The following is a 16,356-nucleotide window of genomic DNA, read 5'->3' as shown; positions in this document are numbered from 1 at the left end:
TAGATGATGGACTACATCGTTGCCGCCACCAGCATGACTGCCACCAGCATCATCAGCACTGAATTCTATCGAGCACTTTCCATGTGCCAGGCACTCTACCAAGCACTGGATATGGTTTATCTCATTTAGTCCTGACAGTCCTGCGATGGGATGAGTGTTCCTATGCTTTTTTTTTTTTTTTTTTTTTTTTTTGCGGTACGCGGGCCTCTCACTGCTGTGGCCTCTCCCGTTGCGGAGCACAGGCTCCAGACGCGCAGGCTCAGTGGCCGTGGCTCACGGGCCTAGCCGCTCCATGTCCCCTGCATTGGCAGGCAGACTCTCAACCACTGCGCCACCCCAGGGAAGCCCCTTATGCTTTTTTTGTTAGACAGTCTCTGAGCTGAAAGGGGAGACTTGGACCATTATTTCGTCTAGTCATCCTCAGTTTATAGATGAGGGAACTGAGTCCCAGAGGGGCAGTGGTTTGTATGGAGTTGGGAATAATTTCCAGGATCCTAACTCTGTGCTGGATCCATTTCACCACCCACCGTGGACTCCCTGGAAGGGGAACACCATCTCCGTACCTGAGTGACTGAGTCTTACCACCCTCCTGTCTTAAGAACATGATCTCAATCCTAGAGGAGTTATTCCCCCAAAGGTCGAGTTGCCAGAAAGTCACAGAATGCCAGTGACTCATGTTGCTGAGCCCTTTCTCACCTCTGGCCCTCTGGACTGTGCTGGCGCAGGGTTCTCTTTTGGGGGTTGTCGACGAGGCTGGTGGAGTGCCTGTGCGAGCATCAGTCAGAGTTGGAACCCCAGCTCAAAGTCGCTGACTTCCATGAAGGAAAAGCGTTGCTTGAGTCAAGTGTCTTGCCTGTACCTCTCCTTGTTTGTAGGAGTAATATCTCCTCCAGCTTTGTCTTCACATGCTTCTGCATGTTGGTTTGTGCATGTAAAACTTTCAAGCAAAATTCAGATTTGTAGAAATGGATACATACCAGCTCAAATGGGTATATGATGATTCTGCCCACTCTGTGAGGCTTAGAGTCTTGCCGTTGACCAGATAAATGGTGCTGTTCAGAGCTTCTGGTGACGGCTTCTTGGTAATGCCTCCATGCTTAGGCCCAGTGTGTTCTTCCCAGAGCATCTGCACTTACCAGTCTGGAAGGCTCCACTCTGCCCCTCACGAGGTGAGCAGGTCTTGGATCATACCTCCCCTCTGCAGTGAGGCCTCTCTGGAGCACTTCTCTGCAAGAATCTCTGCGACTGAACCCTGTTTGTTTCCTTTGTGGCACCTGCAGCGGTCTGGAATCAGGCTGTTTGTTTACTGGTTAATTGTGTTTCTCCTTCTGCTGGAACAGTCCCACCACGAGGGTGGAGCCGTTTCTGCCTTGTCTTGTATTATATTTCCAGTGCCTGAAGGATCCTAACACAGAGTGCTTGCTTGTTATTATCGTCATTAAATGAAGAGGTGTATCTGAGCTTCCTTATCTGGCCGCAAATTTTTTTCTCCTCTTGTAAGCCTTGGAGTTGCAGAAAAATATCTGCTGTGGGCTCCACGTGAGTCAAAAGCCGGAATGATGCACCCAGTTAGTACATTTGATCCTGTTTACCAGGCCATGGTAGACCTTCTTTCAGGCCCCTTGCCCGCCATCCCCACTGAAATGTGGAGGGAAGAGAGACCGCCTATGACAGTGTTTCCAGGTGTGGCTGAGAATGTGGACTTGGAGGCAGCTTGTCCTGGGCTCTGACTCCAGCTCTGTCACTCTCTGTGACTTTTTACAGAAGTTAACATCCCGCATCTAAGTTTTCTTATCTGTAAATTAGGGAATAGAAATAGAACTTCAGTGACTTTGGGGGAGCAGGGATTATTCTGTGTAACACGATATATATATTACTTTGAAAGCAGTAATATAGGATAATAAACATTTCCCAAATGGAGGGAAAAAAAATCACCCATTATCCCATTTTCTTAACTCAAGTATTTTCACTGAAGTATCTTCCCATCTAATGTTTGTCTGCAGGTAGACACATTCTCTGTAGGATGCACCGAGTTTGTATCACGCTAGCCTTCCTAGTTATGTTTATTGGATGCCCCATACTTTAATTATCTCAAATTCTATTCTTGGGCAGCAGTGTTGCTGTTGCTTTTTTTTTTCTTTTTGCTATTATAAATGGTGCCACAGTGAACATATTTGGGAAGATAATGTCCTCTTTGTTTTGAATTATTCCTCAGCTTAAAGACCCATATGTGATATTATTGCATCAAGGAATATTTAGGTCTACAAATTAAGACATACTTCGTGAACACAGTTAAAGCTGGATCTACTCTTAGTCTAGACTTGTCCCAGTTAAGGTGTAAGTAGATCTTCCTGTTTGGGGATTAGCTTCACAGGTAACTTCCCTTCTTCCTTTGGCTTTGAACATCCTTGTGAGTTAGAAACTAGAGATTTCTGTTTTACAACTGAAATTTCTAGAAGGTGGAATCCTGGCTCTGCCACTCTGAAATACTGGTATTTACCTCATTTCTGGCATAGTAGTGGCGCCTCTGTGATAGACCCTGAAAACGGTTGGGCTGTTTGTTGATGGGTGGTTGCTTGCTTTCATGGCATTATTAGAAGAGTAGGAGCTGGGTGGTCTGCCACTGTTCTGGGTCTGAGGGAATGATGAAGCCATGAAGATGAGCAAGGAAGAGTTTGACCCAGGTTGCTTTCCTTCCTGCAGCATTTTACTCTTTTTCTCCTTTCCTATTTTTTTTTTTTTGCCAGGAAGCCAAAAAGAAGTATGACAAGGAGACAGAGAAGTATTGTGGCATCTTAGAAAAACACTTGAATTTGTCTTCCAAAAAGAAAGAATCTCAGCTTCAGGAGGTAAGAAACTTTACTAGTGTCTGAATAAAGTGTTAAAATCTTTCCATGGTGCTGTGGATATGTTCTGGTTACTCTCTACTGGAGCTTCATTCTGATCCCGCATTCCACGCTTGCTGCCCACATTGCCTTTGTCCCTTCCCGATGCAGCCACGCTGTACGGCTGTCCCGCCTGTCCACAGCAAGAAACATGCAGCTGGTCAAGATCACCCTAATCACTAGACTGTGCTTCTTCCTTTCAAACTGAGATCTGTTTTCCTGTTTCTCTCACCCTTGACCTTGATTCTGTACTCTCTTACCCTGCCTTTTGACCTCCTCCTTACATCACTGATTTGAAATGTTACCATCTGAAACACTTTGGTCATCCTTCCTTAATGTGAAATGAAAAAAAAATTATTCCAACCAGTACTTGACATTAGTCTTTTTTTTTTTTTTTAAGCAGTATTTTATTGTCTCATGTATTTTGTGCTTAGGTAACTTTGTTTCAAAAAAGTAAATTCTCTGGTCTGCCCCTGTTTTTTTTGGATTTGCATGGGGTCTTTTTTAAGAGTAGTTCTCTTGGAAAGAAAAGTCAGATTTGTGGTCTTGGAGCTGTGACCATTTTTATTTAGTTCATGGAGATTTGCATGGCGAGGGGGTTTATGTTTTGGGGAGACAGGACAGTTTGCTAGTGGAACTCCAAACTTGGCTACATGAATATCATCTTATTTAGCTCTTAACAATTTGCTTGAACTGTCTCAGGTGTGTGCTAAAGCGAGGCTATGGCTTCCAAGCTAGCACTCATTCTTCAGTTTCCTTTCTTTTTGAGCAAATTCCTTGCCAGTACTTCTGTTCATATGAAGATGGTAGGGTCAAAGGTTGAAAGATGAGGATTACTCAGGAGATGGTGGAGTCTAGGATTTGTTACACACCCTCAGTTAGGAAGTGTTGTGCTCAGAACTCTTTCTTTGAAATGAGTGTTTGAATCAGTTGTTTGAGTGATGGATACAGACTTAGCAACAGGAAGTGTTTATAGTGGGCTTTGCAGATCAGTTCTTGGCCAACCAACCAGCAGCAATTGTATTTGGGGTGAGCTGTAGGAAGTAAGAAACTGCTGACCTTTCCTTGAAGATCTTTTGCTTGAGTTAGGGAGAAAGAAGCCAACGCGGAGGAAGAGATTCTTGAAGTAGCAAAGCTGCTCGGGTAAATCTTGTCAAATGTGATTGAGAAGGTTAAGGAAATGCTGATTTTCATTGGATGATACATAAAAGGCTATTCCCAACTGTATATGGGTCTACGGGCACTACGAGATACCCAAGGATATGTGAATTGTCCGTGATAAATACGTAATTCTATTTAGGATCTGTCCTGATCGGTTATCATTCTTCTAACATCATTTGGCGTTTAGGGTTTGGAAACGATAGGGAAAGGCATTTTGGCTGGAGCTCACAATCACCAGATCTGGCTAACTCTGTAGTTCCTAAGCAGTTAGGTGACCATGCGCCATGAGTGCAAGTATTCACAGCTGAGAGAATATGTGATTGTTCTAGCACCTACTGGTACTGGGAGGCCCGCAGTAGTTATCCTACCTGCATGGCTTCCCCAGAGTGAGGCTGCTTCTCCTCCCGGTCTGCTTTCTCCACGCCTGGCTCCTGGTGAGTTGATCTGGAATGAGTCCCACATTTTCTTTTAGGGTTGTGCCAATAGCATCTCCCCCTGAGATAGCAATATGGGGACCAGAACACTAGACTGGCAGAGATACCTTCTTTTCAAGGCTTGCTCTGCTATGTAGTTGACTGTGTGACCTGGGACAAGTACTTGGTCTCTCTGAGCTCTAGTTCCTTTGTAAAATACTCATAAAATACCTGTCCTGCCTACTTCATGTATGAGAAGGTAAATCACAGCTGCTACACAAATATAAAGTATTATCCCCATAACTGGCTTGTTCCTCACCCTCCCCTGCTCCCAAATTGGATGGCATTCTTACTGGCTGCCTTAGTCTGTTCAGGCTGCTATAAGAGAATACCCTAGACTGGGTGGCTTATAAACAACAGAAATTTGTTTCTGACAGTTCTGGATATTGGGAAGTCCAGGATCAAGGCACTGGCATATTTGGTATCTGGTGAGGCCTGCTTCCCAGTTCGTAGATGGCTGTCTTCTAGCTGTCTCCTCACATGGCAGAAAGGGTGAGGGAGCCCCCTTGGCCTCTTTTTTAAGGACTCTATCCTCATGACCTAATCACCTCCCAAGGGCTCCACCCAAATGCTGCTATCACACTGGGGATTAGGTTTCATCATGTGAACGTAAGGGTGAGGTGGGCAAACATTCTGTCTGCAGCACTGTCAGTATTTATCTTAGTGGAAACTTTTTCATTATGCTTTTTTGTTACAATCCTTGTCTTTTACCCATTCACACTTCCTAAATACTTTGAAGGCAAGGAGTGGGCTGCAGGTCTTTCTTGCAAGTCCTGGTCTGTTCTTAAGCATTGCTTTTTATACCTAAGCTGAATTAAATTGAATAAAAAATCTCATAATAATAACAATAATAATGATAATATTTTTACTAACAACAACAACGATAGCTGCCAGTGTTTATTGAATGTATATTTATGTACCAGGCACCATGTTAAGCACTTCATGTGGAATCTGCTCAAATCCTCCTAACCACCCTATGAAGTACAGATGGATTCCCTCTCTTTTACATAGGAGGAGACGGAGGCTCAAAGATGTTTAAATAGCCTGCCTATAGCTAGTCAGCAAGGATTTGAACCTTGGCTCCTGACTCTGGAGCCGTTTCCCTTAACCCAGTAAGCTCTTCTCTGGCCATCTCGTGGGGAAGGATGTTGCTGGGCTGCCTGCCAGCCATTGTTATTCAATGCGAGTGTCAAGCTAAGGGAATTGGAGAGAGGGAGGGACCTTGGTGTTTCTCTGGTTAAACCTCTTAGAATTTCGTATGCAGGACCTGAGTTCCTTGCAGAGGTCACGTGATTTACTCAAGGTCTTCCAGCTATTTAGTGATGATTTTCCTTACATTTATTAAAAGATCAACTTTTAACAATATTATGAATCACCTACTACACATTTAACGAAAGCTACTTCCTTTGATGGTCCAGAATTATTCCCTGATTGCAGGCCTGAATGAATACTTGTAAATTCTAGCCCATCCTGGACCTCTGGCGGCTGAAATGACTGGGCAGCGATGTGGAGTGGCACTGCCATCTAGTGGATGACTTTTGAAAAGTCAGTGTTTTCTTCAGTGGCTCAGAAGCTGGCTTCAAACATAATAAGTCATTCCTTGGACAAATTATTTCTTGGCACTTCTGTGAAAGTCCGTTCAGGAGCTGGGTGTGTTGTGGGGAGTGAAATGAATGATCGGAACCTACAGTCTAGGAGAATTTTTCTTTTCCAAGAAGCACGGAATGGTTGGTGTGTCTTGGACAAGCTGGTAGATTGACAGCTTCTTAAGTAACAGGGCAGGGGAACTGCCTGCCCTGGGGTTGGAATCCGGCTTCTGATTCCATCACAAGAGGAGCTAGGATGTGGTGAATTCTATGGCCCAGATGAGAGGGGCATTGGCAGGAGCAACCTACCATTCCACTTGGGATTTCATCTTCCTTTTCCTTTGGAAATGCATTCTGTTATGCTTTTCTTCTCAGTGCTGGGCCACATAGAGATCAATTCATTTATTCCTCAAGCATCAGTTGCATGTTTGCTGTGGGCCAGGCCCTGTTCCGGGATCTGGAATGGAAAAGTGAGGCAAGGCCTTTACTGTTATCGACTTTATATTCTAATAGGCAATACATGAAAAGAGAGAGAAATAAGTAAGAATTTCATGTAGTGATAAGGAAATAAATTGGGAGATGGGATAGAGACTCCCCGGGGTAACATACCTAAAATAATGTCATTGCAGGCTTCTCTAAAGAGGTGACATTTGAATTGAGACCAGAAGGAAGAGAAAGAGCAAGCTGGGTGAAAAGCTAGGACAATGTTCTTTAAATTGTGAGTGTGTCATAAGATCTGAGTTACTGGGTCATGACATAGAGTAGGCTAGAATAGAGTGAAAAATATGAAAGTGTGTTGCACCTAATTATAAATGTTTGTTCATTGGGTCATAATGTAAAAGGTATTTCTTACTGTGCATTAAAGTTTAAAAAATTGAATATTTATCTAGGGAAAGAGGTTTTCAGGCAGAAGGAACAGCAAGTGCAAAGATTGCATGGCAAGAAAGAGTTTGGAGTGTCGGAGGATAGCTAGGAGCCCCAGCTGGAGCTCAGTGGGAGAGGGGGAGGGAAGGAGGGCTGGGCCGGTTCCTCAGGGTCTTCAGACCATGGGAGAGGCCAGGGGGAGGTGTTGAAGGAGTTGTGAGAACAGCTGATGGAGATTTTAGGAAAGGTATTCTGGCTGTTGGGTGGAGGCTGGATTGTGGGAGCAGAGAAAGAAAGCAGGGAGGCCAGTGAGGAGAGGGTTGGAACCGCCCAGAGAAGATGTGGCTGGCTTAGGGTAGGAGCAGGGATTACAGCCCATCTGCTCAGATGTCCCTGGTGATAACCCCCAGTGTGCACAGAACACTTCCTGGTTTTCAAATGTCCACATCTTTTAGCTCATTTTGTCTTTGAAACAGCTCTACTCAGAGCAAGGGCAGATCATAGCATCTCCAGCCTTCAGGTGTGGGGAAGAGACCCGGAGAGGATAAGTGACTGGAGCGGGTCCCACCGGCTAGAAAATGATAGAACTGCAACTCCCACCCAGGTTGTTGCTCTCCTGGCTCTCTCACTGATGCTGGGCTCTGCTCTTCTTCTCAGAGGACTTTGCTCCTGGCTCCTCCAGCCCTGCCTAACTTGCAGCTTTTCCGAATGACTTTTATTTCTGTTGTGTCTCACTTGGCAAGCCCAAGCAGGGAGGATGTATCAGGGGTGTGGGGGAGGTCTGGGAAATAGATGCGTCCCTAGGTGTAAGTGTGTTGGATTTGCACTATGAGAAACGAAGGACTACAGGGACTTACGGGCCTTAGCCGGCAGGAGCCCAGGTGGAAGGTGTGTCAGGCACTGGTCCACTGGCTACACCTGGCAGGGGGCGTGGTGCAAGCACTTTCTGAAACCCGGTCTCCAAATAAAGCTGTGTCAGTGCTCAGACATCAGCTCTCCTGCTTGGAGGCTTAGGTGATGCCCCCAGGCGTAGCCCTTCATTTTGGTTTTGTGCAGCTGTTACTTAGGGGACTGCCTTCTGCATAGTAGTATGGAAGTTGCCCCGCGAGGAAGTTGCTTGCAGGAGATTTGAATGGAGTCTTTTGGATTGTTTCATGGCACCTCGTGCTTTTCCAGAGTTTGTTATTTTCTTTTTATTTACATGATTATTTAATTATCTCTTTTCCTCATTATGCTGTAAACTCCATGAATGAATGAATGATTTGCCAACTCCTTAATATGTCAGGTTAGCAATACCATATTTGGTATAATGAAGTAAAAGGTCTGTCCCAGGGCTTCCCTGGTGGCGCAGTGGTTGGGAGTCCGCCTGCCGATGCGGGGGGTGCGGGTTCGTGCCCCGGTCCGGGAGGATCCTGCGTGCCGTGGAGCCGCTGGGCCCGTGGGCCGTGGCTGCTGGGCCTGCGCATCCGGAGCCTGTGCTCCGCAACGGGAGAGGCCACAGCGGTGAGAGGCCCGCGTACCACAAAAAAAAAAAAAAAAAAAAAAAAAGGTCTGTCCCAGTTTTGTTCTGCAGTAATCTTGACAAAGGAACACCGAAAGAAATACTCCTTTGGGGGCTTTGTCTTTGTAAAGTATGTTATCGAATGACATACTTCATTTCTAAAGAAAATAGTGGAAAGGGTAAGAGCTTTATAGTGATAGTTGAGGTACTTCCTAGCACAGCATCTTGCTACTCCACACATGCTCATTTTTTCCCCTGGGTTCTGGATCCTAGATCAGCGGCTTAATTGTAGCCAGGTGTGGGCCTTTACAGCCCACACACCTGCACAGAGAGGGAGGTGAGGTTCCGAGGCAGCAATGTAATTACTCTTCTAGGGGTAAGCTAATAGTTCATCCTTGTCCAAAGAAGGTATGTACGATGTGTGAAAATGTTCTTTTCTGAGGTCCCCTGCCCCCGTCGGCTTGTTTTTTCATTTAGAAGGATGGGAGGAGGATGGCCCTGCATGTTTTCTTTTTCTCTTTAAAAATCTGTCTTCCACGGAACCTCGGTCGGCCCTAGGGTGTGGAGAGGTGGTAGAGTCTAATGGTGTAGGAATGTGCAGGGGTGTTGGAGGCAGATCAGCCAGGACAGAAATCCCAGCTCTGCCTTGTACCAACTATGTCAGGTTCCTTAATGTTAGCAGATTTCATTTACTTCCTGTAAATTAGGGGTAAGGATATCTTTTTTTTTTTTTTGCGGTATGCGGGCCTCTCACTGTTGTGGCCTCTCCCATTGCGGAGCACAGGCTCCAGACGCGCAGGCTCAGCGGCCATGGCTCACGGACCCAGCTGCTCTGTGGCATGTGGGATCCTCCTGGGGCACGAATCCGTGTCCCCTGCATCGTCAGGCGGACTCTCAACCACTGCGCCACCAGGGAAGCCCCAGTTAAGGTTTTTTTTTGTTTTGTTTTGTTTTGTTTTTTGCGGTACGCGGCCCTCTCACTGCCGTGACCTCTCCCATTGCGGAGCACAGACTCCGGAAGCGCAGGCTCAGTGGCCGTGGCTCACGGGCCCAGCCGCTCCGCGGCATGTGGAATCTTCCCGGACCGGGGCACGAACCTGCGTCTCCTGCAGGAGGACTCTCAACCACTGTGCCACCAGGGAAGCCCCTAAAGATATTTTCTTTTTAGGAACTTAATGAGGGTTAAATAACTGAAAGTATAATGAGGATTGAATAAAATAATGATGTACAGCTTTATGGGTATGGTTCCTGGCACAAAATTAGCGCTAGGGTAACCATGATCATTGTTCTTAGTTCTGCTTCATGCTACTGGATTTGTTTTTAAAAACCATCTCCAGAGATTTTTTTGCCTGCTTGCTGAATCCTCTCCTCAGATACTGACCTGATTTTTCTCTGAAATTCCATCTTGTTTGTAGGCAGACAGCCAAGTGGACCTGGTCCGGCAGCATTTCTATGAAGTATCCCTGGAGTATGTCTTCAAGGTGCAAGAAGTCCAAGAGAGAAAGATGTTTGAGTTCGTGGAGCCTGTAAGTAGATGCTCAAGGTTTCATTGTGTACCCAGACTTTCACCCCCCCGCCCTCATTCCAACTACCTAGATGATGAAATGCTCTAAGTTGTTAATGAAGAGATGGACCAGCCCTGATGCTGTGCCTTCTGCTAGTAACAGTGCTTGGTCAACTGGCTACCCTGGGTTCTTCCCAGTACAACCACAGACATGGGTGTAGAGCATTCAGCAATGGTTCCGTCCTCTAGCTACCTTGCGTTGTGCTGGTTGGTTTCCAAGTCAAAGTAGGGGAGGGGAGGAGTTTCCATCTTGCCAAACAATAGTGATGACATCTTAACTTTCCTCCTTCCTCCCCCGCTTCTCTCCCTCAAATAACGCAAATGTAGCAGTAACCCAAGGAAACCATTCTCTTTTTGCCTCCTAAGTTCAAAGCCCCTCCTTATCCCAGTCAGGTATTAAAAGATGCGATATAAAGCAATTTCTCACTCTAAGTTTGTTATAACCAAGCAGCGCAGAGATTGTTCTGAGTGAATCGTGATGGGATTTGGACTTGGACAGAATGTTCCAGTGGGCAAGAAGGGTTGCAATGTGGGGACACGTCTGGCTGTAGCTTAGGCCACCCCAGTGTGGTTGTGGTTTTGTGCAGATGTGGTATTGCTCTACCCCTCTGTGGCACTAGTGTTCAGAATCCATGGAAACACCAAATGAGCATGTGGGCCTCAATTGAAAACTCTTGCAGATCTTGAATTTTTCACCTGAATGCAACCTCTGATCTAGACCCAAGCCTGAGGTCTCTATACAAATGAGATTACCTACCTAGATTTACGAAAGTGATTTTCTTAAGCAAATAACAAAACTATAAGAAACTGAAAGAAAATGACCACTCTTTTTGGTCGAGAATGTCTGTGCTCTGTTTCTAATTTATAAACTTTGGGGATGCTTTTTAGGCACGTAGACTTGCTGGTAGTTTCAAGACTCCATTTGGCCTTGGAATTTGTTGCGTCCATCTTTTACTTTGCTGGAGCTATTTTGATCTTGGGAGTCTACTTCCAGCCATGTCATCTGGCAGATTCTTCCAAGCTATTAATTACCTCAGTCTTATCTGAATAATGGAAACTTTAGAGCCAGCTTCCTTTCTAGCAGTGATCTCTGCCAAGATCTCAGGTCAAAATCCACATCTTTCTGCAGGGTCTGTGAGATGGGGAAAGCCATCTGTCAGAGAAAGCAAGCTTGTTGATTTCCCTGCTTGGGGCCGAGAGGTGTTAAAACCAGCCATTCAATCACAGGTTGACTGAAAAAAAGTCTCATCTCTCTCGTGGCTGGAGCAGGAATTCAAACACTGTCATGAAGAATTAGCCTTTGGCCTTTTTACTTTTACTAGAATTTCTAGAGGAAAAAAAAACAGTGTGCTTCTCATAATCTTTACGTATACTTTGGTCGGTATTATTCTATAAATACCTGATTTTGATGAGTTGCATTTTAATTGACCCATCCTATTTTTGAGTTGTTTTTTTGTGTGTCCATTTTGATGTCTCCATATAGTGAATCAGATATTGTATCTGTTAGCTTTTGCTGGCTAACAAATAACCATAAAACCTTATACAACAATAGACGTTTATTTCTTATGCATCTGTGGGGTTCATCCAGCCTAGGCTGGGCTCAGCTGTTTGACTCTGCTCATCTAGGTGGGCTTTCCTCTCCTCCTCCCCCACCGTCTCCTCCTCCTCCCTTTCTTCCTCCTCTTTTTTTTTTTTTTTAAAGAAATCTATAAGGATTTATCGTACTGTTTCCTGGCATGCTATTGTAGTATATCAGTGTCTTAGGTTTTTTGAGAGGCAGTGTAGCATCATCGTCAAGGGCTCTAGAACCAGACTGCCTGCATTTAAATCCCAGCTCAGCCATTTTCCAGCTACGCATTCTGGAGGAAGTTATTTTTTGAGCCTTAGTTTTCTCCTCTGTGAAATAGGTATAATAATACCACTTATCTTATAAAGATGTTAGGAGGATTACCTGAGTTTATCCAGGTAAGATGCTTAGAATAGAGCTAACCTAAGTAACACCCAGTTATTATATAATTGCTTATTAGGACCCAGTTAGCAATTATTTTTTATTCTGAAGTAGAGGAATATATCAATTTTGGCCACCCAGGGTCTCCTCAAGTGAGCAAATGAGTCAAGTGCCAGTATTAACAGGGCCTACTTGGTTTAATATAGTCTTGGTAAATCTAAAAACATTTATTTTCTGAATAACATAGAAAATGCTGATGACCCAGCTGCTCTGTCTGAGGAGCTCACAGTCTCCCTGGGGAAGCAGTGTCTATGGTAAAGAGCTAGCCAAGGTAGCAAGCAGTTCAGTGCCAGCATGCATAGGATGGATGTACCAGAGGGATTTAAAAAGTAGAGAACCATTGTGGTTTGCAGATGTTTTTGAAGTCATAAAGTGAGGCACCTAAAGAGCTAATGAAAAAAAAGGTCTGGTCTCATGTTAGAGTGAAGAGAAAGTGGTAGGGGCTTGTCCTGAGTTAAGTTAAATGAGTTGGCGGAGAGGTTGGATGTAGATATGTGACCTTCACTTTTCTATAGAAGTTCTTGTTTCTGAGCAAACCTGTCGATAGGCAGGTGAGTGGCTGGAGCTGTGGGTAGGGAGAAGAGAGTCACACAATGAAAAAGCTACTGACCAGATCACTGGTTCTCAAAGTCATAGAAATACAAATTCTCAGGCTCTACCCCACACCTGAAATTTGCAGGTAGGGCCCAGTCATCTATTTTTTTGTAAGCCTTCCAGGCGATTCTGCTGCACATTAAAGTTTAAGCCACTGGCCTAGACTGTACAAAAGAAGAACGTGAAATAACAGTCGATGATATCAGCTGAAACTGTCATGTTCTGTGTGAGTAATAAGTGCTTTACCACATTATGTCATTCAATCCTTATATCATCTCTGAGGGTAGGTACTGTTTTTGTTTTCAGATAAAGAAATGGAAGCACATTTATTTACTTCTGCAAGGTCACACCTAGTAAATAGCAGAGCTGTAGTGGTCTGACTCTTAAACTCTATGAAACAGCATTTGACTACTTAAGGGCGGAAAGGAAACAAGCAAAAAAATCAATTGAACTAAATTGTTGGGGTGCCTGGTGTGGATATTCATGTGTTGAGTTGGTTGCAGTCAAGGGAGTCTTCCAGCCATTCAGGGAACCTCCATGTACATCGACTATGTTCATCTGTTTCTTAGAAAGTAACTTCAAGTGCCAGAAGTTATTGACCTTCAGAAAAAGAAACAAAATTTTAGTATGCTAAGGAAGAAAAATCAGATTTCTTGGATCTAAACCGTATATTTTTGTGTGCCCTGGAAACCTTAATTTTCTTGTTGAGGTACTAAATGTTCTGGAGGTGGGGATCGCAGATAATGACATAACTGACTTCTTGAAGGTGAAGCCATATTCCGTCTGTTCCCTGAGTTTTCATTATTGAAGGTTACCTACTGCCGCAGAGAGCTCACTCTCTACATTCGTCACGCTCCACAGCCTCTGAATTTCGCCTCCAGAGTATTTCTTGGTGCTGTGCCTTCCTGTCCTTTCTCACGACTTCCGCCCCATTGCAGGTTGTCATTCTTTCGCTTTGGTCAGTGGCATCGCCTGTCCTGACCCTGTCAGCACAGTGCCTCTTCTGACACATCGGTCTGATTCTGTCCTTCTTGCTGAGCAGCCCCTGCCAGCACGCCTGTGCTAATTAAGCCCATCACATAGATGATCTCAATCTCTGCCATAATCCACTGCAGTAATAGGTTAAAGACAAGTTAAAGGGAGCTACCTGGCTTACCCAGCCCAGCTTTTCATCCCTTTACTGGCTGACCTTCTCTTCATCAGTGTGAATGAATGGTTCTTGGTAGCTGTATTCTTCTGCTAGGGATGCTGTAACAAAGTACCACAAACTGGGTGCCTCAGAACAACAGAAATGTATTGTCTCATAGTTCTAGAGGCTAAAGGTCTGAGATCAAGGTCAGCATGGCCCTGCTGCCCCTGAAACCTGTCAGGAAAAATCCTTCCTTTCCTCTTCCTAGCTTCTGGTGGTTTCCTGGCAGTATCTGGCATTCCTTGTTTTATTAGATGCATCACTTCAGTTCCTCATCTTCACAGGACTATCTTCTCTCTGTGTTTGTTACTGTGTCCAAATTTTCCCCCTTTCTAAGGACACCAGTCATTTTTGATTAGGGCCTAATGGATTCATTTTAACTTGATTATCTCTGTAGAGACCCTATTTCCACATAAAATCACATTCTGAAATACCAGGGTTTAGGACTTCATATCTTTTGGGTTTGGGGGAAAAAATTCAACCCAAAACAGTAGCTCTATTCTATAAATGGAAAAAACTTAAATTTAGCATGTAGTCCAGAATAATGTAACTATCACTAATAACGCAGTTACATTTTTATTATTTTTTTAAAAATCTGTTATCAGCTAGGAAATAGGAATAAATTTTTCTTACAGTTATTCTCAGAGAAAAACAAGGAAGGGGAAGAAGGCAAAGGAGGCTTGGGAAGGTCTTCCTCTGGCACGTCCTTTGTCATGCTGTGATTGCGTGTCTGGCTGTCCAGGGAGGGGCCTGGGTGGACGTGCTGGCTTCTCTTACCTGATAACCAGGTGAGGCTACAGCAGGAGCTTCCTCTGTGTGTGTGAGTAGAACCATTTCTTTGAGGCAGACATATCCTTCCATCTCGGGGGTCCTTCTGTGGGCCTTGCCCAGCTCCCCGAGCAGTGGACTTTCATTTCCCTTGGGGTCATAGGTTCAAAGATTCATACAGTGTGTGGGAGGTAGGGGAGGGGACGAAAGATGCTGTGAGGGGAGAAGGAAGGAAGTGGCCCAAAGATAACAATACCTAAGGCATCATTTCCTTTAGAAAAAATGGACAATCAGCCATGATACCAGAGGAAGTGAAAACCAAAATAAACATTGGCAGCTCTCTGCCTTTGGAGTGTTTGTGTGTATACCCAGGTGGCATCTTAGCAAGCTGTTTGAGATAGTTAATTACCCTGAATAAGAGAGGCCCTGTTGACTTTAAGTGAAGCATAAATCAGCGTTAATAGAAGGAATGACTCGAGAATCAGCTGCTTATCTTCTGCATTATTCTCCAATAGAGGGTGACTTAGTGGTCTGGAAAAGTGATGGGGCACAGCCTTCAAGGACAACAGGGAGGGAAGAGATGAGAAAGGACTGTTGTCCTTGTGAATACTGGCACTAGGTTTGGCATAAGAGCTCCTTCTTCTCCATTACTGGAGCCATTTAGAAGGAAAAGTGTGGGCCACGTTCTCAAAAATGTATTTTACATAGAGGACTTTGCAAAGACTTTGGTCATCTTTGAAGAAAAGAGTTCATTGTTAGTCTTTGGTGATTCTCTGTGGCTTACCACCGATTCCTTAATTTAGGTGAAGGATGTATATATGGTGCCTCTAGATGTTTTTATAGCCAGAGGACCCAGCAGTGCCTGTTCCCTCTCCTCCTGTAAGGATCTAAGGGAACAGATGCTCCAGGGACAAAGGCAGCAGGAAGTCAAGGGATCATATTGTTATAAGCTGGGGTTTTGCCTGACTTTCCAGTGCAGAGCTCTTTGATAAAGTGGGCTGGGCATGTGGCTTTGTCTGAAGACAGGTCAGTATCTACCTTGGTGCTTATCGTTCCTGCCACAAGCAAAGTGTGAGAGTTTCCTTTACTCTCATTATTAGGGCTGCTTCTCAAAAAAGGAGAATAGGTGAAACAAAGTGAGATTGTGTCTAATAAGTAAAGGTATGTTCATTTAAGGACTAGAAGATTAAACACAACAATATAAAGTGAAGCAGCTGTGTCTTGGTGTAACACGTATTTGAGGCAGGTCAGAGGGGACAACTCAGACGGTGTGAGTTGGCATTGAGAAGTTCAAGTTAGAATGGGGCTGGTCTCCAAATGTAGTCGAACTGAGCTTGTGATGGAGGTGAGGTTCTGGTTCTTCTGAACCTTGTTCAGGCTTTAACTATAATCCTGTCTTCAGGTTGAGATTTGGGACTGAGGCAGGATATGTAGAGCTTGGGAAGGGGCCAGGGAAGCATAACAGCAGTGAAGTTTACATATGGGCAGTGAGAGGAGAGAGGGCAGGAACGTTTATTTACCTTGGAGAAGTGGAGGCTGGCAGGGGCTAGGGTAGGGACATGAATGGTTTTTAAGTATACGAAGGCATGTTGTGAGAATTGTCTTGAACAGATGTTTTCACTCTTCACTAAAGACAAGACTAAACAAGGAATGGGCTTACCTTTTAGGCTGTGACACTTTTTTTTGTTGTTGTTACGCGGGCCTCTCACTGTTGTGGCCTCTCCCCTTGCGGAGCACAGGCTCAGCGGCCATGGCTCACGGGC

At 44.7% G+C, this 16,356-nt stretch overlaps 1 protein-coding gene across 3 annotated transcripts in view; it reads left to right on the top strand.

Annotated features, from left to right (window-relative positions):
* ARHGAP26 (Rho GTPase activating protein 26) overlaps positions 1-16,356 on the top strand; it is a 490,933-nt gene that overhangs the window by 124,438 nt on the left and 350,139 nt on the right. For all 3 annotated transcript variants that reach the window (XR_014294215.1, XM_082622793.1, XM_082622792.1), the window contains exons 5-6: positions 2,748-2,849; positions 9,886-9,996. Coding sequence is in view for 2 of the 3 variants with exons in the window: in XM_082622793.1 (XP_082478919.1) it covers positions 2,748-2,849; positions 9,886-9,996 (213 nt within the window). In the remaining variant the exon portion in view is untranslated. The remainder of the gene's footprint in view (positions 1-2,747; positions 2,850-9,885; positions 9,997-16,356) is intronic.

The sequence above is a fragment of the Mesoplodon mirus genome (assembly GCF_964341445.2).
Source record: "Mesoplodon mirus genome assembly, chromosome: 5".
NCBI lineage: Eukaryota > Metazoa > Chordata > Mammalia > Artiodactyla > Ziphiidae > Mesoplodon > Mesoplodon mirus.
The sequence above is the reverse complement of the archived record's forward strand: the minus strand, read 5'-3'. Positions and strand labels throughout refer to the sequence as shown.